The sequence below is a fragment of the Apus apus genome, chromosome 3, assembly GCF_020740795.1.
Source record: "Apus apus isolate bApuApu2 chromosome 3, bApuApu2.pri.cur, whole genome shotgun sequence".
Classification (NCBI taxonomy): domain Eukaryota; kingdom Metazoa; phylum Chordata; class Aves; order Apodiformes; family Apodidae; genus Apus; species Apus apus.
In genome coordinates, this window is record NC_067284.1 from 106637817 (window position 1) to 106663350 (window position 25534).

General features: G+C 46.6%; 2 protein-coding genes across 4 annotated transcripts in view; one reads left to right on the top strand and one right to left on the bottom strand.

The window, feature by feature from the left end:
* LOC127382597 (gallinacin-13-like) overlaps positions 1 to 25534 on the bottom strand; it is a 592294-nt gene that overhangs the window by 376776 nt on the left and 189984 nt on the right. The window lies entirely within an intron of this gene.
* Positions 16112 to 25534, top strand: part of BLK (BLK proto-oncogene, Src family tyrosine kinase) — a 37970-nt gene continuing 28547 nt past the window's right edge. Inside the window, exons 1-3 of the mRNA XM_051614434.1 lie at positions 16112 to 16279; positions 22751 to 22853; positions 25095 to 25143. Of these exons, the coding sequence (XP_051470394.1) occupies positions 16200 to 16279; positions 22751 to 22853; positions 25095 to 25143 (232 nt within the window). The 5' untranslated portion in view covers positions 16112 to 16199. The remainder of the gene's footprint in view (positions 16280 to 22750; positions 22854 to 25094; positions 25144 to 25534) is intronic.

Sequence of the window (25534 nt, forward strand, 5' to 3'; positions counted from 1 at the left end):
AGCTTGCAGGAGATGCTCGTGTACCCTCAAAGGAACCTGTGGCTCTTTCCAGCATGAGCAAGACTGGTGTCCCTGTGGCTGTTCCCGTTCTATGCCATGGAGAGTTATGAGCCCTTCTCCAAGAAGCCTGGGGTACTCTGGCACTCGGGAGAGGTTTGGGATAACATTTTCCAGATGCCATGGCTCGCCCAGGGGTCAACGTGTGTGCAGAGGGGAGTTTTGCAAGGCTGCATCAGCATTGCTGGGAAGCCCTGGGGGGGGGGTACCTCGGGGCACTGTGGCTGGCACCCGCTTGCTGGCACCATCCATCCCCAGACAGAAACCAGCTCAGAAACCAGCCTTTGCCTGTCCCATGGACTGGGAAAGCTCCTGTTGCTCTCACATGTCCCCAGGAGGGCTTGGAAACCGTTTTAACTGCTTCCAAGGAGGGACCGAGAGAGGCACGTGTCCAGCTGCTGGCTGACTCGGGGCCAAAAGCAAAGGCAGGAGACAGAGTTTCTTTCCTTCTCCAGCAGCCGAAGGTGAACCCTTAGAAGCCTGGGGACAGAGCTCAAAAGCTCTCCTCACATCTCTCTCCACCTACAGCTGCTACATGGCTGGTGTCTGAGGACCACTGGCTGTGTTTGCAAACCCGATGGTGCAAAGGGTTAAGTGCTGGCCATGGACACTTAACCACGGAGGCCCCTGCCCACATTCAGCTTTTGTGAGACAAACCCCCTCACAGCCTCCTTTTTCTTTTTCTTTTTTTTTTTTTTAACCCTTCCCTTCTCCTGCCTAAACCATCCCCCCTCTCCCCCACGGGAGAGATTTATAGCCCTTTCCTCTCTCTGCCATCCCAACGAGAACCTTACAAACTGCATCACAGGGCTGGGAATTCCCACCTCCCTTCAAATACCAACGAGACCAGCGATGCCCCCCCTCCCCCCAGTAATTTACAGTCCTTATCTGTACAGCACTGAGCCCAGGGGGAGCTGATGTCCTGTGAGATGCAGCAATGCAGACTCTAACAAACAGCATTTTCACATTTCTGATGTAAAGGCAAATTTTTTTCTTTTTTTTTGGTGTTTGTTTATGCTTTGCCAGCACCCTTTTTTGATCAGATTTCAGATATGCGTTTGCAAATGCAGTCTGGTGATCTGCTCTTTCTGGGCTGCAGGCAGCCACCCAACAGCTTGCACCCATCCTTCCTGGCACTGCTACTGTTGGAGAGGGATCAGGGAGATGGAAGAACCGTTGTCTTCATGCTAAAACCATCTGACATATCTACAGCTGCATTTAAGCTCTTGGCGACAAATGGGTGGTTCAACGTTTCCTGCAACATCTCATCAAAAGAAAATCTGGGTCCATGCCAATGAACCAAGTGGGCCTGACTGTGAGGAAACACAGTCTCTGGGCTGGTTTTCATGTTGGACAAGCAATCTCAGAATGTGGTTCAGGAATCAGAGAATCACAGAAGGGGTTAGGTTGGAAGGGACCTTAAAGATCATCTAGTTCCAACTCCCCAGGTTGCCCCATCGAACCTGGCCTTCAACACTTTCAGGGATGGGGCAGCCACAGCTTCTCTGGGCAACCTGGACCAGTGTCTCCCCACCCTCACAGCAAAGAATTTCTTCCCAATGCCTCATCTAAATCTCCCCTCTTTCAGCTTGAAACCATTCCCCCTCATCCTATCACTCCATGCCCTTGTCAATAGTTCCTCCCCAGATTTCTTGTAGATCCTCTTTAAGTACTGGAAGGCTGCTCTAATGAGCAGTGAGCAAGACCAGGGCCCCTTCCTGACAGACAAGTTGGATCCAGCCAGTCAGATTTGATTGCCATGAGCATTTAATTTCATGGGAGTGGCCAGACAGGGTCCATTGGCCTCAGGACTCAAGACCAGGTCTAGCATGGGTTAGTTTACTGGCAGAGGTGTCACTACCAAGGCTGGACATCTGTCTCATCACAGTAACAGACCATACACTGACACCCGCTCCCTCTTCTGTAAATGTTTATTTTTCATTTAGTTGTGTAATGGATTTCAAATGAGCTGCCATAAGACACCACTGAAAGGCTGAATCCATGTCCTTCTGAAGTCTCTTCATCGGTTTGCAGTGGTTCTTGGCCTGAGTTTATCTCATTTCAGTTGTCTTCACCCCCAAAAAGTGTGGTGGGTACCTGGTTGTCTTCTACAAAAACCCATCTGGGGAGGCTCTAACCCCAACCACCTGCAGTGGTTGTAATTAGTCAGTCTGAGATTGGGTGTAATTAGTCAAAATAAACCTGTGCAACACCAACACTGTCCCTATGGCTCAGACTTTTTTTTTCTTTTCCTCAGATACAGTGGGGCCTTTCTCTTGCTCTAAGAGATGCAGAAGGTGCCAGTTCCACATCAACTCTGGGAACACCACCTTTTGCAGTGGACTCCTGAATCCTTGGGAGCTCTTGAATCCAAGCATGGGTCCTTGCTGGAAAGTGGTTTTGCAAAGCACAAGCTGGGAACTGCCTGCTGTTGTGCTGATTCTCTCCAGACTTTCTTGGGAACCTAAATCTCACTTGCCAATCAGAGCACCACAAATGCTATGAGGTAAATGTGCCCTACAGCCAGCTAAATGTCATCTGGACCTTCTGAGCTGCCTCTGTATCACCAGAAATAGGAAGAAATGGCCATTCCTCTTCCATAACTGCAGCAGTTCAATGCAGTTTGGATTTGACCCCTCTATTTCTTGCCCTGGCTCCTGACTTTGAGGAATTGCTCCTTGTAGGCATCCTGTCAACAGAACATGGAGAAGGTGGACTTCCCAGCAGGACAGTGAGGCTATTTTGTGGGATCATGTGCTGGGGGAATCTTGGAGGATCACAGATGGTTGCTTCTCGGTCACCAAAAGAATGCCTTTTCCCCAAAACAAAGTTCCTGGGGCTCAGCCTACCCAGACTGAGATGGAGAGAGGAGGATATGGTGTTCTCAACCATCTACATCCTATCTTAGTCAGATGTAGCCTCTACACCCTGCACACAGACTTGTATCAGAAAAGTCCTCTGACATCATTGCAGGGCCACCTGGGAGGCAGTCAACCTGGAAATGTGGCAGAGGCATCTATAGAGGGCAGCAGGTCTCCAGCTAATGCTGTCCCTTGGCCACCTCAAGGGAACCAGTGCAAGAGCAGAGCATTGTGGTCACCTGGCTGCTCATCTCCATGGCTCACTGAAGGACCCAGGACTGGCCTATTTCAGTATTGCTCTGCTGTTTAGTCGGGGTTCAGCTAGTTTAAGAGATGTCATTTCCCAGCTGGGCTGACAAGAGTTTTTTGAGCAACACGGGGGAAACAGCCCACTGCAAGGACAAGCCCCCTGCACCCATGTGTTTGGCTCTGCTCTGCTTCTGGATCATAGAAACACAGAATGATAGAACAGTTTGGGTTGGAAGGAATCTTAAAGAGCACCTAGTTCCAACTCTCCTGCCATGGACAGGGACACCTCCCACTAGAGCAGCTTGCTCCAAGCCACATCCAACCTGGCCTTGAACACAGCACCGAAAGCCAACTGTGTCCTGAGCTGCATCAAAAGCAGCATGACCAGCAGCTCAAGGGAGGGGATTCTCCCCCTCTACCCCACTATTGTAAGACCCCACCTGCAGGGCTGGGTCCAGTTCAGCAGTCACCAGCACATGGAGCTGTTGGAAGGAGTCCAGAGGAGGCCATAAAGATGATCCGAGGGCTGGAGCAGCTCTGCCCTGGAGACAGGCTGAAAGAGTTGGGGTTGTTCAGCCTGGAGAAGAGAGGGTTCCAGGGAGACCTTAGAGCACCTGCCAGTACCTGAAGGTGTTTCAGGAAAGCTGGGGAGGGACTTTTTCCAAGGACATGGAGTGATAGGACAATGGACAATGGTTTCAAGCTGAAAGAGGGGAGATTTAGGTTAGAAACTAGGAAGAAATTATTTGCTGTCAAGGTGGCGAGACTCTGGCACAAGTTGCCCAGAGAAACTGTGGCTGCCCCCTCCCTGGAAGTGTTCAAAACCAGGTTGGATGGTCTTTTGATCCACCTGGTCTAGTGGGACTTGTTGCTGCCTGTGGCAGTGGAGGTTGGAACTAGATGATCTTTAGGGTCCCTTCCAATCCAAATCATTCTATGATTATATGTTTCAAAGATGCAAAGAGGAGGCTGAGCAGAGGAGACTGAGTCCACTGGAGAGGAAAAGTTTAATGGTGAGCACCATTAATGTGTTAAACACCGAAGCATTGGGAGGAAATCAGATTTCGTGAGTTTCACTGTCATGGAACATTTTGGTGGTGTTTGAGTTTTGTGTTCCCTCAAGGTGTCAGAGATATTTTCTCCATGGGTTTCTCCCAGGCAAGTCAACATCAAAGAAAAACAAAGGACAATTGTGCCTGAAGTTCTACTGAAATGATAGTGGGAGTTTTCAGCCCTTCTGTTTTTTCTGGAGGTAAAAAGAAATTCATTTGGTGACTCTAAAACTAACTCTGCAAGAGTGTATATTGAATTAGTGAAACACTCCTTCCTCTAACTCTGAAAAAGTTCTCAAGCCCCGAAGAACTAGAAATAATTTCCAAAGAAAATCAAAACCTTTTCCAATGATTTGAAGTGGCTCATTTGTCATGAATTCCCTTTGATAAAGCTGCTATCCAATTCACTGCAGCCACCCATAGTTTGCTTCTGAGATTTCAAAATCTTTGGACTAGTATGTAGTATTTTCCACCTTTCTACTTTGCTGGAAAAAGGACTTGAATTCCATTTTCACCCAGAGTATTAGTTATAAATTATTTTCCAGAACCGTTTGTGAACCTGAAATTCCTCCTTTGATCTTACCTGGCTACTCTGTAAAGCATCTTCACTGAAAAACAAAAGAGTGGAAACATTTTGGGTGGACACAGAGTATGGAACAACCTGGTCTAGTTTGAGGACCTGGCAGGGACATGGCATGGGAGGGAGATGGCAGGGAGATTTGAACTAGATGATCTTGAAGTTCCCTTCCAACCCAAGCCATTCTGTGGTTCTATGATCTGGGATTCCATGGCCCTGTTGGATTTCTTTGCCACTGCAGCAAACTGTTCGCTCATATTGAGCTTATTGTCCACCTGGACTCCAGCTGCATGGTGTTCAAAGACCGTTGGGGACAGCAGGCACTGAACCACCTCAGCAGAGTGAGTTCTGAGCTGTTCCCTGCCCACAAAGGCACCAGGTGGGCTCTGGGTGCTCAGCCCAAGCGAAACTTTTTGCAGTAGAGCAAGTAGCTAATTGCACAAGACAGAAGGAAGGTAGATCTTACAAGATCTTACACACAAGCGATATAGAGATATCAGGATGTGCTGTCAGGTGTCTCCCCTGCCTCTCTTTCCCCCATGCCCTGAGTGGCAGGAATTGTTTTGTGCTGCTTGCCAAAATGCAGCCAGCTCTGAGGAGGAACAAGACCACTCTCATTAGGTGAGATTTTAAGCAGAAGCAGAACCTTAAGTGGAAAGTAAGATTACAGCACCGTAGCAAAAGGGGAAACTGTTCAGAGGAGAACCTGACTGGTGATAAACTCTCCCAAAGGTTAAGCACATGCAATAAATATCTCCAACCCTGCTATTGGCCCAGACTGCTCTTAGCTGTGAATGAACCAATCTAGAAAACTTAAGGACCTGTATTACTCCTCCCATTTGCACGACCAGTTTTACACCCTGTGGCTCCAGACGACAACTTTCAAGTCACAGCAGCCTGAATGAGAGCGATTCGGGGCATCATTTGTAGTGGGACTTTACTTTTTATAGCCTGCTGAGCCTTTGTGGGTAACGGTTCTTCTAAGGTAGACACCGTGCTAACATTAGTGCTAAATGAGCAGTGTGGTTATTCTACCAGCCTGTAATTGCTATAAGTGTAACAAACCAGTTCGATTTCTCATTCAGCTGTTGTCGACAGGAAACCACTAACAGCAACTGACAAGGCCAAGAAAAATTAGGGTTTCTCTTTCTATGTGCTCTAAGGATTAAAACTTACCAAGGAGAGCTTATGTTCTGAAGTGCACACCCTGCAAGGGATGTTTTAACTCTGGAGGACAACTAGGATCAAGAAGGACATGATTTAACCCTAACACAGGACTCGCCAGGTAAGCGCAAACTATTTTCCAGCAACTTTGCTTCATTTCTGCTGCTTGTTCATTGCCCAGTTGCACTCCAGTGGGTGCAGCTCCTTAGAATGTTTCAAGATTTGGTCGATCTCTGGTTATTAATTATAGGCCAATGGTAATTAAGCCCTTAAAGACCGGGAGTGGGATGTTCAATGGACCATATTGTTTCCATGGATGTCCTGGATCAGGACAAGGTGCATCTTTTTGTTTCCTTCTGGCAAGGTCTCCATGCTGAAATTAGGGCACTTTCCAAGGTAGAACTACAGCTGGAAGTCAGAAGGTTACCTGGTAGGTTCTGTCTTGGACACAGATCAATGTCTTTTTCTTACAAAAAAAATAATAATAAAAGCATATGAAAGCACTTTAAATAGCAAGGGGTGAATGAGTTTCTTCCAAGTGAATTCCTTGGAAAGGAGAGAGAGGGGAGAAAGTGAGATCAGGGACTCAATTGTAAATTGAAGAGGAGTGGGAAGTTTAGATACCCAGGCTCCAACCTGGCAGTGTTTGCTGAGTTGAACCCATGGATGCTGCGGGTGCTACAGAGAAGAGTTGACACTTTACTTCTGTTTCTGTGAGAGGCACACTTGGTGCTGAGGATCTTTGCTTTCTTTTGCTCCGCAGGTAGGTTAGGTGGTCTCCTTGGATGTAGTATTTTGCTTTCACCAGCTGCTCCATTCAGGCTGGTAAAACCAGTGGCAGGTTAATGCTGGTTGTGGACAAAGCTTCTGGCAAGCTGGAGATCTCCAATGGAGTTATGGGAAGGATGGACTTGCTGCTTCTCCTCCTATCACTTCCGATCCCCACACATGCAGAGTCTACACTAAATCCCTAATTTTCATTCTTGACTAAAATTTAGCCCAGACTCAATATTCTACAAGGGTTTCACTTGGAGCCTGGATATCTCAGAAGCCTGGAAGAGAAGAACAGTTACTGTGTTGTGGGGTGTCTGTATCTCAGACCTCCTCAGGTGTTTGCTCCAGGCTTTTGGGCCAGTGCTGGCAAGACAACAAGTTGTTTCTTCAAGCTGCTTCAGCTACCCCACTTGTGAAATGGGGGCATTTCTTGCCTTTCTTTTTTTAAGTGATTATGGGACTTTAAAAATGCCGTATTGGGACAAGGTGAATCCACTGCCAGCAGAGAGGGTTCCTGCTGTATGCAGAGCATGCACACATGATCGCTGCTCTGGTACATGCTGGAGAACAGAAGGCAGATTGAAATTAAGAGGAAAGAAAGGACAGCTGCAAGGCAGCAAAGGAACCTTCATTAATATGTTCATTCTGTTAAGATTTAAGTAATTTCTATCAGAAGATTGGAGAGCTGCAGAGCTTGTGATTTCTTGCCCACATTTTGATTTTTTCACTTAGTCTTCTGCAGCATCATCATGATACTGGTGCACACAAATCTGTGAAAAAAACTGCTGGCCCATTCTTGTTTTGTCCTGCCAAAACAGAGCTCTCACTGTGCCTTGAGGGCTGTGAAGTCACAGACTGAGTTTTCTGATGGAGGAGAAAAGACCCGCGACACGTTTCAGTGAAAATTTTGCAAAAGTGTCACTGATTTTCCTTTATCTGTTTTTCTAATGACTGCCTGGGTTCTACTCTAGCCAGTGTGTCCTGGCACCATCTACACTCTGGGCTCTCAGTTCGGATGTGCTTTCCAGCCCCTGTTAAATAAGCCCACATCCCATGTCTGCTCAGCTTGGGCTGCGTGCCTGTTTCAGACGTGGGCATCAGCTCTTCTATTTATTTTCTGTGACATTCCTCTCGACTGACCTTTCAGCCTTTCATTCTCAGTGGCACCTTTATGTGCACATCAGAACCCAAAAAGGTCTCGAGGATGTATTTAGCTGCAGACAAGACTTCTTGCATCTTGATCAGGTGTGGAAACAGGTCACCATAGATTTCACGGAGACCACAGCTTTGTCTTGAGCAGAGTAGGAGCACTTGGGCATATTATTACTTCAACATTTTTTGTCTTCCTTCCTTCCTTCCCCTCATTCTTTCCATTCTCTCTATGTTAAAAAGGGAGTTTCTTCACCGCTCTTCCATGGTTGACAAGACTCTGGAGGCAATCAAGAGCTGACTCCATGTGGGTGAGCTCCCCTGTAGTCAGCCGTTTCCTGCAGGCTCACAGGGTTCAATCATGGGCAAGAATTTAGCAAGACACCTGGGGCTAAATCCTGCTGGAGCCTTCGGCAGCCCCAAAGTTTCCATGTTATGTGATGCAAGTCCCCTTTCTCGTTTGGTCGGCACCACACGGCAAGATTAAATGTATCTGAGGGGGTAAACTCCGATGCAATTCCCCTTTGGCAGAGGTCTTGGCAACAGATCACAGCCTCAGGGGCCTCTTGCTTGCTGTGGATGAAGTGGCTGCACTGCTGGACATCACTGTGAAACTCAAAAGTACATCCCTGTATGATAACAGGATATATTGGGTCATGGTTATTGCTTAAAAAATATATATTAAGGTGCAACATATGCAATATGAATGTCAATCAGACCTCCAGTATTTCATGCTGGACAAGGCATGTGCTTCTCACAGGTCAATCTGCCTTCTATACCAGACTGAAATCCATATGAATTCTTTTCACTGGCCAGCCTAAAAAAATATCCTCCCCACCGCCCCCCCCCACCAACAAACCTCAAAACACAGCAGCTCCTTGTGTTGAAATAAAAAAAGAGGTTTCTAATTATATTTTTTTTCCAAGAAAATGTTGCAACTGAGTGGGAAGACAATGTTTCTGTGGTTTTACGGAGCAATTTTGCCTTTGTTAATGTTGGTCAGTTTTAATTGGGAAAACATTGTGGGCTTGCCTATTCAAACATCCAAACCCAATTAAAAATGCCTGATGAAGAGGGACACAGTTAAGCAAAGGTGTAGAAAATGCAATCAATGAGGAATTTTTACCATAATTATTTTTGCTTCATTTTCTGCAGCCACTGCAAAGAAGGGAAGGAATGAACTTTATGTCCACCATGGACAGGACAAGCAGTTGTAGGTCTTTTGGTGAAGGAAATTACTTCTGATCATTAGGAAGTCATTTTAAGGCTATGGGAATTGGAGGGTTGGGATAAACTGATGGGCAGTAGTAAGAATTCCCATCTCTGAAAGCTTTGAAGTGGAAGTTATGTAGTGTCCCAGACACCATGTAGATTCCTCAAATTAAAGATCTACTAGGGGAAGTTCCTACATTTCTGTGAGTGTAGTCTTGCAAAATGTATGTGGCTTCTGTACTGAATTGTGTTTTTCAAATTTTTTCTCCTGAATTCCCCCCTCTTTATTTTATAATTTATGTAATTGTGAAAATATTCTCCACATTTTACAGAATCTCACTGATAATTTCTGCTCTTCTGGAAAATGTGAAATATGTTATGGATCACAAACCAGCTTGCAGGACCCCTGTGTGTCAGACACATTGGTCACTGAGCAGAAATAGCAATATAAATTATATAAATTAATTCTTTGCTACCTAATTAGGGGAGAAGAGTGAAAGATTGCTCAGTTGTCCGGGATGTCTGGACCACCTTACCAGTGACTGAATATGCAACACTTTCAGTAGATGAAAGTTGGGTGAAAAACAACCATTTTGCACCATCTGCCTAAGTGTCCTCACAGCCAAGAGGCAAAAGATGTTATTGGCCTTCTGCCTAAGTCCTCAGGGTCCCAATTTGCTACATTACGGTGTTCAAGGCCAGGTTGGATGGAGCTCGGAGCAACATTGTCTAGTGAAAGGTGTCCTGCCCATATCAGGGGCCAGGGGGGTAAAACTAGATGATCTTTAAGGTCCCTTCCAACCCAAGCCATTCTGTGATCCTGTGATCATTCTGTGATTCTATGTTCTTCTTTGTTTTATTCAGTTCCACTTGCAGGCCCCCCTTGTACACAGAAGGTCACAGCCTCCTATTTTCTTAGATCTCTGTGCTATCCTGGGTTAAGATGGTTAGTAGTAGAGGACCATCAGGTCACACCAGGTGTCCTCATAAGGAGTCACCCTTCTTCTCCATGAAATCCCTGGGCTGGGAGAGGCAAATCTTGACAAAATACCACAGGCAGAGGTGGCGCAGGACTTCTTTCAGCCCAGCTGAAACACCCAAGCCATGATGGTATCCGTGTTTATGTGACTAGTTGCTGATGGTGAATGGCTTGGAACCATGACAATCTGGGGCAGAACATCTCAAAATGTGTGTGTTGGAGGATGATGCTCGGAAAGTGGGCTTTGAATAGAGGTTAAACTTGACCTATGGAAAAATCAAGGCATCACCCACAATACATGGCAGAAGAAGTGAGAACTAAGGTCCTGCTAAACAAATGGAGAAATGATTATACATTTCTAACTTGACTTTTATCTCAAGACGTTTTTTCCTGGCTGTCTCTTACGTGTTTGGCTTTCACCATTTTAGAAGCACAGGAAGAAGTCGGCAGCTGCTTGAGACGTTAATATAGAAAACTTGCATGGGAAATGATTCTTTTCCCAGTGAAATATGCCACTAGGGAAGGTGTTTCAGTGACAGAACCTTTTCAAGGGTGGCGATTTCCCATGGAATATTTTTTTTTTTTCTGGAAAATTTGGTGGACCAATGAATAAAAACTGTGCACAGAGGGGAACTGAGACTGTGGGACTCTTTATAAGAGAGGCCTTAGCCAGGTGGGAAGAAATCCTAGTTGTTTAAACTTGGTGCTTGTAGGGTCATCAACCCATCCTGGTGATGCTAGTGAGAGTATGGACACTGGCAAAGCAAGAAACTTCAGGCAATAAGATCCCTTCTGGCTCTGATGCAGTAGAATTAGACCAGATCAAAGATGAGGTAACCTGAGATCAGCCCCATCATTGCTGGGCTGTGAATAATGACTTCTGAAATACACCTGGTTGCAAGGTTTTGGCCTTGTTCTGTCACATTTTAATCTCCTTCCAGCATCATAGAGAAATTTGAATATTCTTCTAATTCTGAAAGTCAAGTTCATCTTCTCATTTTGAATAAGGGATTAAAATGAATTTTGTTTTGTTTTGCTTTGGTTTTGCTTACCAGCATCAAAAAGGAAATCCAGGTTCGATGGGACTTGGAACAATCTCATGTAGTGAAAGGTGCTCCTACCCATGGCAGGTGGGTGGAACTAAATGGTCTTGAAGGTCCTTTCCAACCCAAACTATTCTGTGATTCTATGAAGAAGGAAAAAAAAAACAAAAACCAACAACAACGAAAGTTATATCCTCCCTCCAAAGAGACTTTTCCTAACTGGGACCAGACAAAACCTTGTTGTGATTCCTACTAGCAGAATATTCTCCCAGTTGCTATCAGCCAAAACCACTGCTGTGTTTTTATCCCAGACCCTCAAGGTAGCCCTGCAGTGCCCGTGGGATTCAGCAATCAATAACAATAGAGAAACAAGTGCTCAGAGTGCTCTGATATCAGGGGCTACACAAGGTGCCCATGTCTGAACAACATGGCAAACATGGTGATGTGCTCAGGTTAACAAACCAGGAGAAAAGGGACAGCCTGTGTCTTGAAAACCAGAGACTCAGCAGGCAGGCAGTGCAACCTGAGCAGTCATGTTAAGATTCTGTAAACTCAGTCCAGGAGGTAGTTCAGGATGGGGACTACAAGGGCTTTGGATGCAGCCACCTGATTTTGAAGGGTGGGAGAACAAGTCCAAATATTGCCTGTTTTAGCAGTCAAGATGCTTTCTCAGAGAGCTCAGAAAGTCTAAGTGCTCAAGATGGAGGCTGGAGGGTTGGTTCTAATGCACCAGATTTTTCAGGAGCAGCCATATTTTGCATTAAATAAGCTTTCATTCTACTAGAAGAATGGACACAGGGAGGTTCAGGTGATAAATTAGGCTACTTACTCTCAGCAGAGAAGAGAAAAACATGGCCAGACAGTGAAAATATCATCTAGAGGGAATGAGCTGCCCAGCTTTCACAGCAGCAGTCTAGGGAAGCAGCCAGCTGGAAGAGGAGAGGTGCCTTTATTCCTCTTGGTGGTTTCAGATCAAAGCTGGAATCACTTCTGCAGCAGCCACCTTAACAGGAACACTTTCAGGTTGGTGTGACCTGGGTAAAATGCAGTGGGAGTGGGAGCTACTGCAGAAGGAGAATGGTGCCATGGGCCACCAGTGTTAGTGTCTGGCTGTGGGTGACGTGCAGGCCATCCCTCTCTATGTCCTGTGAAGTGGTAGATGCTAGAGGTCTTTCTCAGGGGCAAGCCTAATGGCATTTATCTCATGGGTTGGACTTCTGGTGTTCATGCATGTCTTACAGGGGATTGCAAAAGCCTCAGGGTTGCACACTCATGTAGAGGCCTGCAAAGGTACTGAAGAGCACCTGGGGACTGATGTATGAAAACAGGGTGGAAAGCACTGCCAGACAGACCCTATTCTGCTGGGTGACCTGTCAGGTTGGGGAAACGGGAGCAGGTGGAGCCCATCTGGAGTGACCCAGGAGCTGCAGGAGGGACTTTCTATTTAGTGCCCTTTTTCATGTGCTTTCTCAGCAATCTCCCTTCAGCTGCTTTCAGAGGACATCCCTGGGCTGTCCCTTCATGGTTTCTGAGTAGCAAACTGCAGAAGGGCACTCCCTGCTTGGGCTTCTTCACTCCAGGTTTTGTCTCATGTCCATGAGATTGCAAGCTTGGAGGAAACAGAGGAAACTCAGGGATGGAGGGATGTGCCCCAGGTGACATGCAGGATACCTTAAATACCAAAATGACCCCCCTGAGAGACAATAGACAGACCACGCCATACCTAGGAGATATTTCTTTATTATTTTTTTAATTAATATTTATTTATACTTCTTCCTTCTGAGCTGCTTGAACCCTGGCTGTCACTGGAAGGGTCTTCACAGAAGCCTGGCTGCAGCTGCTGGGTTTCCCCATCATCAGCATTGGGAGTGTGTCGCAAATCAGAAGCAAGTTTCCCAAGATGACTTGGCAGCCACTGGCTTATTTTTAAGTCTTTGCTGCACCTCAGGGTAGCTCCTCCTTCCTACCTCAGCAGTGGATGACAAGCAGCTTCTAAAAAAGCAACTTCTCTTTTCATAGGAGTAGGAAGTGAAGCTTGCTTAACAAAGAGAGGTCAGGTACCTCAGATGTGTTCTCTGCCAAAGTACAAGTCCCTGCCCTAAAGCTCAAAGCTCTCCAACTAATTCTGAAGCTGTCTTCTCCTTCTCCAGCCCCAACCCTACCCATTCTGTCTCCCATCTCTCCAGCCCTTAGCTGGAGGAGAATTGAGCCAGCAAAATGCAAGCTGGCGAAGGAGAATTTGATGAATCTGCAAGGGTTTCCTCATTTCTATATCTCCTTGGTATGCAAATGGAAGGCACACCTGGCTGGGGGGTGATGGGGTGGGTGTCTGTCCTGGTTGTCTTCTGAGTCACCCTGTGCTGACCGTCTAGGATAAGAGCCATGGTGCCACCCCCCAGCATTTGCCAGCCCCTGCACATGGCCCAGGCAGCTCTGCAGCCATCCACAGGGTTTCTTCCTTTATCAGGAGCACTGAGCACTTGAAGATCCAAGGCTGTTGTCCATGCCATGTATCCTGTGGGGTTTTACCAGGGGGTGCACTTCACAGCCCCACAAGCAGTGCTTGGGGCATCAAGAAGGTGCATCCTGGAGCAGCAGCTCCCATCTCGCCATGAGTCAGCAACGTAAGATGGCAGCCCAGAAAGCCACCCATGTCCTGAGCTGTACCAGTAGTAGTGTGACCAGCAGGGCGAGGGAGGGGATTGTCCCCCTCTGCTCTGCTGTCCTGAGACCCCCTCTGCAGTGCTGGGTCCAGTTATGGAGCCCCCAACCCAAGATGGACACGGAGCTGTTGGAGGGAGTCCAGAGGATTCCACCAGGATGATCAGAGGGCTGGAGCAGCTCTGCTCTTGAGACAGGCTGAGAGAGTTGGGGCTGTTCAGTCTGGAGAAGAGAAGGCTCTGGGGAGACCTTTGAGCACCTTCCAAGTACCTGAAGGGGTTACAGGAAAGCTGGGGAGGGACTTTTCACAAGGGCATGGAGTGATAGAACGAGGGGGGAAAGGTTTTAAGATGAAAGAGGGGAGCTTGAGATGAGATCTTAGGAAGAAACTGTTTCCTGTGGAGTGGTGAGACACTGGCCCAGGTTGCCCAGAGCAGCTGTGGCTGCCCCATCCCTGGAAGTGTTGAAGGCCAGGTTGGATGGGGCTTGGAGAAACATGGTGTAGTGGGAGGTGTCCCTGCCCATGGCAGGGGAGTTGGAACTAGATGCTCTTTAATGTCCCTTCCAACCCAAAACAGTCTGGGATTCTAAGATTCTGTGATCTCATGCAGCATCACGTCCTTGGCCACCCTCACCTTGCCTGTGGGTTTTATGGTTGGTAAAGGTCCTTCACATTGACCTCAGCTTTGATGTGCTTCACAAAGATTTCCTCCTGTAAACAGCATCACCAGCGTGTGGACGACCTTTAGGTTGTGCATCACACTCAGCTGATGTTGGCTTGTGTTTGTCCTTCTTGGTGAGAGCGGCCGAAGTGCAAACCATGTGAGGTCATCCCAGCCTCCAGGAGGCTGATACCAAGAGTCCCTTCCCTCCTGCTGCCCCATATAACGCAAAAATGATGTCACCTAACTACCCACAGAGTTTGCACAGTGGTTTTCGGGGAGGTTTTGTCTCTGCAACAGCTTAAACAAATACATTGAAAACACCCAGGGAAACCAGCTCTTTATGAGCCCTGCAGGAAGCCTCAGGAGTCTGTAAAAACAAATCTTGCTTCTTATAAAACGTTGTTGTATAACACAACAATTATCAGAGGGCTGGAGCAGCTCTGCTCTGGAGCCAGGCTGAGAGAGCTGGGGTTGTTCAGCCCGGAGAAGAGAAGGCTCCAGGGAGATCTTAGAGCACCTTCCAGTGCCTGAAGGGGCTACAAGAAAGCTGGAGTGAGACTTTTTAGCAGGATTTGTAGTGTTAGGACCAAGGGGTGATGGTTTTAAACTGAAAAAGGGGAGATTTAGACTAGATATTAGGGATAAATTGCTTACAGTGAGGGTGGTGAAGCACTGGCTCAGGCTGCCCAGAGAAGTGGTACATGCCCTGTCTCTGGAAAGATTCTAGGTCAGGTTGGACAGGGCTCTGAGCAACCTGATGTACTTGAACCACTGAATCACAGAATTCTTGAGGCTGGAAAAGACCTCTGAGATCATCAGGTCCAATCTATGACCTAACACCACCAGATCAGCTAGACCATGGCACTAAGTGCCACATCCAGCCTTTCCCTAGAGACCTCCAGGGATGGTGACTCCACCTCTTCCCTGGGCAGTCCATTCCAATGTCTAATGAGCTTTTCCATGAGGAAGTGTTTCCTAATATCCAACCTAAACCTGCCCAGCACATCTTCAGGCCACGTCCTTTCATCATGTCACTGATTGCCTGGGAGATGTCCCTGCTCACTGCAGGGGGATTGGACTACGTGGCCTCGAAAGGCCCCTTCTCCAAACCATTCTATGATTCTAAGATTCTAGGTTTTAGCTCCTAAGACAGAGGCATTTTCAGGATCCCTAACAAACCTGCTGAGTCATTTCCTCAGAGTCACCCACAAGTCCCTGTCCAGGTTTGTTAGACCATGCTGCTATGGTTGAGTAGATTCATAGAGGTCTTCTGTTAATTACAGGGAGGAAAGATCATTCCAAAGCTATTTTGTTCAGCTCTTTCCTAAAATTTGGTGGTTTGCACCATGCAAACACAACCCATTCACAGCCATTGTAGCTGTTTTTACTGACAGCTGTTGATAGTCTGTGGGCTTTGCTGGGTTTTGTGTCTGGATTCTCTTTGGGTTTCTAACCTTCCTCACTGCTATTTTCATTGGTCAGGTTTTCTGGGAAGTGCAACTCCCCCTCCCCCTCCTCCCAGGTGATCATTTTTTATATTCAAAATAGAGCATGGGATCCTTGGGGGGTAGAAAAGAGTCAGTTCTGACACAAAGACCTGATTAAAAAAAGAAAGCCCATTAAAAGCATTTGCAAAATCAGGCTGCTCCTGCAGTCTGGGAGCGTAACTTTCAGAGCGGTCGGTCCCATGGATGGTGTGGACGTGGTGGGAGCCAGAGATTTCTGACAGAGAACTTCTGCAAGGGCCCTCAGCCCCATGGAGCATCTGTCATGGGTCGGACCAGTTGTTCGTCCGTCCTCAGGTCGTGTCTCCAGGAGCAGCTCCGTGGGAAGCAGGCAAGTAGGGAATATCCCACCCCCACTTGCATTCCCCTGAGGGTGGGGAGAAGCCCAGCAGGTTTTTCTCTATAGTCTTCCTCTCTCCTATTCCTCCTTCACATAATGTTCTCCTCTGCCCCGTTTTCCTTCCCCAAGATCTGTGGGGTAGAGGGATGATGGGGCACTGTCCAGTGGCTGCTGAAGTCCAGCCCCACGGGGTGGTCTGCAAGGATGATGTTCCCTTGGTTTACTGCAAAAGGAGGGGAGGATAAATAAGATCCAGGCATGCTCAGCCTGGTAGTCCTATCCTACCCTGTGTCCCCAGGGCTTGTGGGGAAGAAGGAGGTAAATACCTGGGGGAAAGCTGCCTGGAGCTGGACACAGCTGTGACAAGTAGGGGAAAGGCTCTGTACCCAGTAGCTATTTCTGATGTGGTTTTCCAAGCAGTGGGATGTATTCAAGTGGGGAGCTGGAGGTCTACATCCTTCCCTACAGCCTTCTGCCTCATCTGAGGATGGTGGGAGGGAGCGTCGTTCCAAATGAGACCCAAACCAAGAAGGGGATCTCTCACAACATGGAATGCTTGAGCACCAGCTTAATTCCTCCTCTTGGAACATGGCTAGCAGGCCCAAATAAATGCTGTTCCCTTGCTAGGAAATGGCAGCTAATGGGATGCAAGGCCCTCAGGAACAGCCTCTCCCAGGGCAGAAATATGAGTGGCCATATGTAGAGGTGTGAAAGGACATTCCATCCATCTCCTCATCTTCCTAGGGCTGTGAGGGTCAGACCTCCTCACATCTCTGCAGACCACCATGATGTATCCACAAGGTGCTGTAAAACAACATAATGGACTTTTGTCAAGCAAGTATGGACTATGACCACTTTTAAGGGACTTGGACCTCAGTTAGGGGTGGCCTCCAGACAGGATTTCTCCCTGTTTCACTTCACCTTGCCCATAACTCATCTGCAAATCTGACTGAGATCTGCGTTGGGCAGCAGATAGATTTGAATTGAAATTTGGGTCAAAATTCCAGCACCACAAAAATCGTCCTCAAATAACAGTTTCATGATCATAGAATCATAGAATTACAGAATGGTTTGGGATGGAAGGGACCTTAAAGATCATCTAAGCCCAACCTCCCTTCCATGGGCAGGTACATCTTCCACCATCCAACCTGGGCTTGAACACTTCCAGGCATGGGGCAGCCACAAGTTCCGTGAGCAACATGAGCCAGTATCTCACCACACTCACAGCAAAGAATTTCTTCCTAAGATCTCATCTAAACATCCCCTCTTTCAGCTTAAAGCCTTTTCCCCTCATCCCATCACCCCATGCCCTTGTAAAAAGTCCCTCCCCAGCTTTCCTTTAGCCCCTTCAGGTCCTGGAAGGTGCTCTAAGGTCTCCCCTTCTGGAGTCTTCTCTTCTGCAGGCTGAACAACCCCAACTCTCTCAGCCTGTCTCCAGAACAGAGGTGCTCCAGCTCTCTGGTTATCTTTGTGGCCTCCTCTGGACTTGCTCCAACAGCTCCATATCCTTCTTAAGTTATGGACCCCAGAACTGGACCCAGCATTCTAGGGAGGTCTCAGGAGAGCAGAGCAGAGGGGGAGTGAATCCCCTCCCTTGACCTGCTGGTTATGCTCCTTTTGATGCAGATTATTAAAATCTCACACTTGAAGAACTCCAGGGATGCTCCAGGTATCCAAAGGTTCCTGCTTTTCCTGGCCCAATCCTCCTCCTTTTCCTCTCCAGTGCATCCCACCTTCCTGTGCTGCAGGACATGACATCCTGCAGAACCATCCCCAGCAAACATCCCACCTGGCTAATGCAGGGCCTGGGATGAGCTCATGAGGAAAGCATGTTGAAGGGAGATGGGATAAGCAGTCTGTGCTCCTGCTCTTCCCTCTCCCCAGGACCCCGAGCCCTGGCTCTGCTTCCTGGCCCACATCCTCTTGCAGCTCAGCTGAGCATCTGCCAGGTTCCAGCAGGGTGCAAGGCTCAATGTAAGCAGCTATTTTTCCTCCAGACAGATGTTTTGGTTAGTGTACGACCACTCTGGCAGCAGGAGGCTGTTTTCTACTTCTGGAGAGAGTGAGAATATTTTACTTTATTTTTTTAAAAATTATTTTTATTTTTTTATTCCCTGTCAAGAAACTTTTTGCATCTGCTTAAACTCAGGGGCCTGGAATTATATGTGCTCCCACCCCCTGGTCTTGAACACAGTCTTCTCCCACAGAGCATCCCAGCTCTTCAGAAAAGCCTGAAACAGTCAGATTTTCTGCTTGGTTCATTAGTTTGGGCCAGATCCACCTGCAAAACATGGCTGGAGAGGGACCGTGGGTTGAGGATGGAGCTAAGTTGCAGTGGAAATGTCAAGCTGGCTCAGATTTGACTGTTGTAAGAAATCCCAAAAATAAGCCAGTGGGCTCCAGCCTCATTTCTGCAACACGTAGTCCTCACCGAGGGGTAAGTCACAGGAACACAGAGCTCCTCTGGTTTTGTTCTGCAGCTCCCCTAGGCTGCCAGGAAACAGACATTGCTGCTGAGACCAGTTTGGCTGCACTGGCTGTGCTAGAGACTGGGACCAGCAGCAGCACAGCTCCAACATCAGCACCTCACCAGCATTACCTGCAGAGCCTGGCTCCTCCTGGCAGCTGCCTTTTCTTCTCCCTCAAAGACCTTTTACATGGGCCAGCATGTTTTAAAAAGGTCTCAATGCCAGCACAAACATATAGTGGTATCAGGATCAGGACTGGATGGGATCTGAACATTGCCAGTAGGATACTGTCAGTCCTCCAGCAAGGATACAACATGCAAGCCAGACGTATTATTCATTCCCAAGCAAAAGTCATTGTGGTTCTTGCTCTGGGCTCTCCAGCTCTTTGTGGGGACTTCTGCTTGGCTGTAATTCCTCCTTACACAGTCTGGTCCTAATGAGCATCAGCTTTTGGCTATGGGAGTCCCCTGATCTTAGCTGGAGACCCAGCATTGTGGGTATCATCACAGGAGGTCTTGCTGCCCTTCCACTTGCAAGGAGGGATCTTCAGCAACTCTTTGGCCACTGTGTCTTTCTAGAGGATGGTGGCCATAGCCTCAGTCTTCTGCCTCTGAGACAGACATGTCCATGTCCAATGCTGTTTATAGCACAACACACTTGTTTGTAGGCATCTTCTAACCATCTCTTAGTAACAAAGCCGCTGTTGTTGCTAATAATAATAATAATAATAATAATAATAATAATAATAATAATAATAATAATAATAATAATAATAATAATAATAATAAATCACATACTTGACCAAAACCCAGCTAAAACAGAAAACAGTCACAGCAGAAAATGTTTTGGTAGAAGATCTTCATTTCTATTTAAATATCTGATCTCACCAAGCTCTTCAGTGTCTTGTAAAGCAGTCTGAAGGTGTTGGATCAGGAAATATAATGAAGAGTGATTTCACTGAGGGAAAAGAAAACTTCTGGAGAATTAATATAGCTGGCATGTGCCTAGAACTGGTGGATTTTTTTCTGTTGAACTTTTTTGCTTCTTGCTGTTGCAAAAATGCAACTCATAGAATCATAGAATGTTACGAATTAGAAGGGACCTTGAGCATCATTTAGTCCCAAGCTCCCATCCATGGGCAGGGACACTTTCCACAAGACCAGGTTGTTCCAAGCCCTATCCTAGAACATTTCCAAGGATGGGGGGTCCACAATTTCGAGAATAATTAAATTAAAAAATTAAATCTAGAATGAGTAGATTATTGTATCCAAAGTGACTTGATTTCAACAATTAAGGGGATGACATACAAATAGAATCTCAGCATTTTGAATCCTTCATACTTGTCTATATCTGCATTTTCAAAGCATTTTTTTTTAGGGTTTTTAATGTCATTTCCTTTTAAAATGTGTTTTCTTAAAAAGGATATTCTGAAGTTTTAAAATGAAGTGAAAGTTCTAATCTTGGTAAGCTATAAAAACACTTTGGCAGGCCTACCCTAGAATCTGAATGGAAAAGGAGGTCATTTTGTGATTTCACTGGGCCTGGGGGTTTTTTGGAGCTGCCCTCACAGTCAAATACTATTGGCTTGTTCAGGTCTTGACCTATTTTTTCATGGCACAATTTAATGGGGGTGAGGGAAATAACAACCCTAGATTTCTGCTTTTCTGCTAGATTCTATCTTATTTTTTCCCTGTGCCCACCCGTGCAATCCCACGTGTGTCCTGCACATCCCTGTTGCAGAAGAGGTTGCTGCATTCGCATCAGAAGCAATTTTTGGGCTCTCTTGCTCTGGTGGCAGGAACCAGCCAACTGCAGTAGATGCTGTGCCCATGGTGCAGGGCTGCTTTCCATAAAGACCCTATAGGCAATAAGCTCATCCTTGTAGTGCTGGGCTTAGCCCAGGTGTCTTCATCCTACCCTCTCATCTGCTGCAACAAAAGGTCCAATTCAACCCTGCCCTGATTGTTTTAGCCCATTCTGGCCACACATACAAGCCAAACACAGATGCAAGACAGGTCTCCTAACCTTGTGGTCACTAAAGACCTGTGTCCACCTCTAGTGGACCTTCATCTTCTGCAGTTCCTGATCCAGCTTAGTGTGTTGATCCTGTAGGGCACATTCTCCAATCATCTTGGAAGACAAGAGAGCAATAGAACATTCAGACATACTCCTTCCTCTCCACCATGAAGATATTGTCCTAATGCCAACAAAAACATTGCCAGAGCAGGACCTTCTGGTGGGATCTTCAGAAGACCTCCCATTGGCCCACTCATGTGGGAACATCTGTACCTGCACCCAGCTTTTGCTAACCAACATGTCACTTCAGCTGTCCCTCTGAAGGTTACAAAAATTACTTTTTTGTTGTCCTACAACATGGGACACACAGCATCTTTTAGAGATCCTGTACAAGCTTCCAGCAGTCCGTGACCAGCATGTCTGTCCCACATGTGTTCAGAGCTGGATGCTCCACAGACCTCACTGCCCTGGTATCTACTGATTTCTTCAGCAGATGCATGCCTGACTCTGCCAGGAAGACTTCAGCATCAGATATTTTCTCTCAAAGCTTATCAGCAGCTAAGCAGAACTATTTTTTGCTAAAACTTTTCAAGCATACAGAGAACTTTTGGGTTTCTTTACAAAATTTTTTGTTCCACTTTGATTTCCTGTTGCTTTAAAAAGGGTTTGTTTTATAAATCTTCTTTTTTTCCAACTTGAGCAAAGTTGAGGAATGAGTTTCCCCACAGTTATTAAAAATAAGCAAACATTTTTAGATATGAAAAACTGTAAATTCTCAAAAGGAAATTTTCATGCTTTTCTGAGTTACTCTTTTCTGCCCAGTGTTCTTTTCCACTGGGAAAAAAAACCAAGTAAACAAAACAAAATGCCAAGAAAAAAAAATGGCTAGGAGAACTATGAGTAAATATTCCCCAAATATTTTGGTGAAGCTAATTAAAAAAACCCCGACATGGATCAGAAGCAGAATCACTGTGGAACAGTGGCCAGTCAACTCAGCCACCTTTTTTTTTGAGAAAAAAATAAATTCATTGTTTTTTAAAAACTGAAAGCTCCAGCAGCTGTGGGCTGGGAGCTGACCAGCAGCTCTCCACATCTGACCACATCTGTCTGTGGCAGTACTTGGGATTTCATATAGCACCTGCAGGCATGAAGGGTGGTTGCCTTGGTTGTCTAAGCCTGCAAAGGTGACCTGGAGAGCGTGAGGGGTGGATTTCGTAAGGACTGTGAATACATCAAAGCTGTGCTAACATCTTCCATGCATGGGTGAGAGACTCCTTTGTGGGAGACTTTTAACCAGTTCCATTTCCCTCCCGTGCTGGGACATGCTGCTCACTTCTCTTGTGCTACTCTGCACAAATGCATCGTCAGCACGAGCGTGCGGGGGCACAGCTCAGCTTGCACAAGCATGCAGAGGTGCTTCCAGCTCCAGCACGATGCAGATGTCCCCCTGGGCACAGGAGCCCCATGGGGAGATGCACAGGTTAAAGCATGGTCCCCATTCCTCTAAAACCTTGTCAGTCCCCTGATGGGACTTGTTGAGGTTGACCAACCCAGCCTAGGGAAAGGTGTCCCTATCAGCAGAGTGGTATTCCTCAGGAGGTCCAGCAACCCTTCTTCAACCCTCTAACAGTGCATGCTTGCAGCATTACCCATCTCTGGAGCAAGGCTGCTCAGTGCCAGCTGGGACTCTCCACGTTAGAGAGGGGACATATCCAAAGCAGTCATTTGTGCTCATTTTGTCCTGGTGACTTATAGTGTCTGTCTGAGCCCTAAGTATGAAACATCAGAATTGTGTCAGAACAGTAGGAGGACTGTAGGAAGGATGATTTTATACGCTTGTCTCCACTGTTGCATTGCCTTACATTCTAATCTTCTCCATTTTGTTCATCTTGACTGAGAAGATTATTTTGTCTCTCAGTCCCTGTCCCTTTCCCCAAGAGCAGTTTCATTAAAAAGTAATTTCTGGTCTTCCTTCCAGGATGGGGTTGCTCGGGAGCAAAAATCAGCTGACATCCAATGAGAAACACGCTTCTGGAAGTAACCCAAAAACCAAGAGTAAGCCTCCTCCTGCCCCACCCAAGGTAAGTCTGCAGTTTTGTGTCTTTTTGGGGTCCTCCATAGCCAGTGTCTGGAGTGACGTAGGCAATATTTGTGTGTGACAGCAGGAACTTGAGGATTTCTACTTCTTAAAATTTGGTCACCAATTGGGAAATGTTATTCAAAGGGCAGAAAACATATGTTTATGCCTGACTTCCCCTAATGAGCTTCTTAATATGGGGTGAGCTGTTCAATCAACACTTTCTTGCTCTGAGTTTCCCATTTTTCTCTTTGGACACACGTTATGGTCATGAATTGTCTGAGTAGACAAGGGATGATGTTGCTCTGAAAGGCTCTCATGTTGAGCCTGGCATGATATTTTGTGTGGGCTGAAATGGAGAGCAGGGCAGGAGACAGGGAGAGAGAATTTTGATATTGGGAAGAAATTATTTAGATATTAGGAAGAAATACTTGACTGTGAGTGTGGTGAGACACTGGCCCAGGTTGCCCAGAGAACCCGTGGTTTACCCCTCCCTGGAAGTGTTCAAGGCCAGGTTGGATGGGGCTTGGAATAACTTGGTCTAGTGGGAGGTGTCCCTGCCCATGACAGCAAGGTGGAACTAGACGGCCTTTAAGGTCCCTTCCAACCCAAACCATCCCCTGATTCTGTAAGTCTTGTGAGCTGATCTTCATATCTTTTAGACAGGGCTGCTGCTCTCAGTGCTCTGCAGCCCAAGCTGATCTTTCTGACTTGCAAACTGCACAAAGATGGCTCAGATTCAGGCTAAGATTCAGAGCTGCAAACCACAACGGAAACTCTACCATCAGGGAGGACAACAGGTTCACTAAAGAGGGTCCACAGCTGAGCTGTGCTGGGATGGGCTGAGGATCAGGAATGCTAAGCATCCTCTGCTCCCTTTGAATTCATACAGCCTCTGTGTGCAGGGACACAGCTCAGTAAAACACTGGGTCAGGATTGAGGAGACCTCAAACAACAAATTCACTGTTCAAAATTTGGAAATCACTTTATCTGTATGTTGCTGTTCAGGGGATATGAAGCTATTTTCCTCTTTCTTGCCCTTGTCAGCACTGCATCCCTCAGCAAGAGCAAGACAAACTGCAGGTGCAACTGTCACTTAAAAACCATCTTAAGTCTCAAGGTCTGAGAATCGCCTATCATTGTTTTTGATGACAGGTGGAGATGTTGTTCACTCCTTTAGTTTTATTTCTGAGTTCTCCCATGGTTATGAAGTCCAGTTTTCATGACAGTAGATGTCAGATTGACCAAGTTAATGTTCTTTTCCTAAATTTCCTCCTCTCCAGCTCATTGGAGAGGAGCTGCCGTCAGTGTAAATACAGGATCATCAATCACCTTCTGACACTGATTTTTTCTTTTTGCCATGGGCACTAAGCCCTCACATGTCAAGGGAAGTCCATTTCTCCTTCATTTAAATTAGAAAGGGCAATGGTTGAGCAGCTCTCCCACCCCACACTGCTGCTAAACAGGAGTCAAAGAGTGACGAGGACAGAAAGTACTACATGTTTTTATTTCAGAGTCTGTAGTTCACTCCTTTTGCAGGTGCATAAAAATACCTGGTGGTGGTCAAATACCAGGACTGGCTTTTGAGGTTGGTTAGCATCCAGCAGAGGTCACCTGGCCATTTCCGCCGTATTAAACTCAGCCCACAAGCCATGATTGCAACCCAGCTGCAGATTAGGACTGGTCTATGGCCAATTGGCCACTCTCAGAGTCTGGGCCAAACCAAACCAGGGACCATGTCCACATCTTGTAAGTGTGCCTAGATGAGTTGCAGTACCCTGCTGCTGTTTAGTCTGCTAACACAGTCACTAAATGCATTTCTAACATACCCCTGAGCAAAGGATATTCCATGAACCTTGAGACAATTATGGTTAAGAGTATTTTTATTTTTCTGCTTCAAATAATACTGAAATTGTCATTTCTCAATGGGACCATTCATGTCTCATCCCCCATTGATCTGAAATCTGGCATCAGTGAATGCTGGTTAGTGTAAATGAGTGGGTAGCAGATTTATGCTTTTATTCAGAGGGGAGCCAGGGATTATTCCAGCTGACAGCTATGAGCACATCATGGCAAAACGTGCTCAAGCCATCATGACATATACGGACCCAAAACCAGGGACTGGTGACTGACTACAGTGGGCTCTGGATCACACTCCCACTCGTCTGTCAAGCTGAGAGTGGGTCTTCCTGTAGAGACAGCAAAGTAATAAATGCCTTCTTATTTCTTTCTATTTCTACCAAAGGGAAGACAATTTATCAGCATCCCTCATCTAAACCAAGCCTCTGTACAAGGTAAGATTCTCAGCTCAATTGCTGTTTTCTTCTCCTTCCCGTGGGGCTTTGCAAGGTGCTGGTGTCCCAAGAGCAGCTCTTGAGAACAAGCAGTCATGCCGCAGGCGTGCGGTTTCTGGCCAGGAGTGCAACAGTCTGTTTTTCAGAAGGTTCAGTTTACATCACTAACTGTTTGTAGCTGCCAGTTTGCCCTGCTCATCAAAGAAATTAAGAGGGAGAAGCACTCATTTTCCATCGGTTGAGCAAAGTGAGATCTGAGACATCAACGGCATGAAATTTCTGGCTGCTGAACTGTCTGTGGCGTGACAACTTGTGGATGTTCTCTCCAGCCTGCTGGAAATTTCAGAGGAGATAGCAGGCCTCAGAGAGCCCAGAGAGACTACAAAGAGAG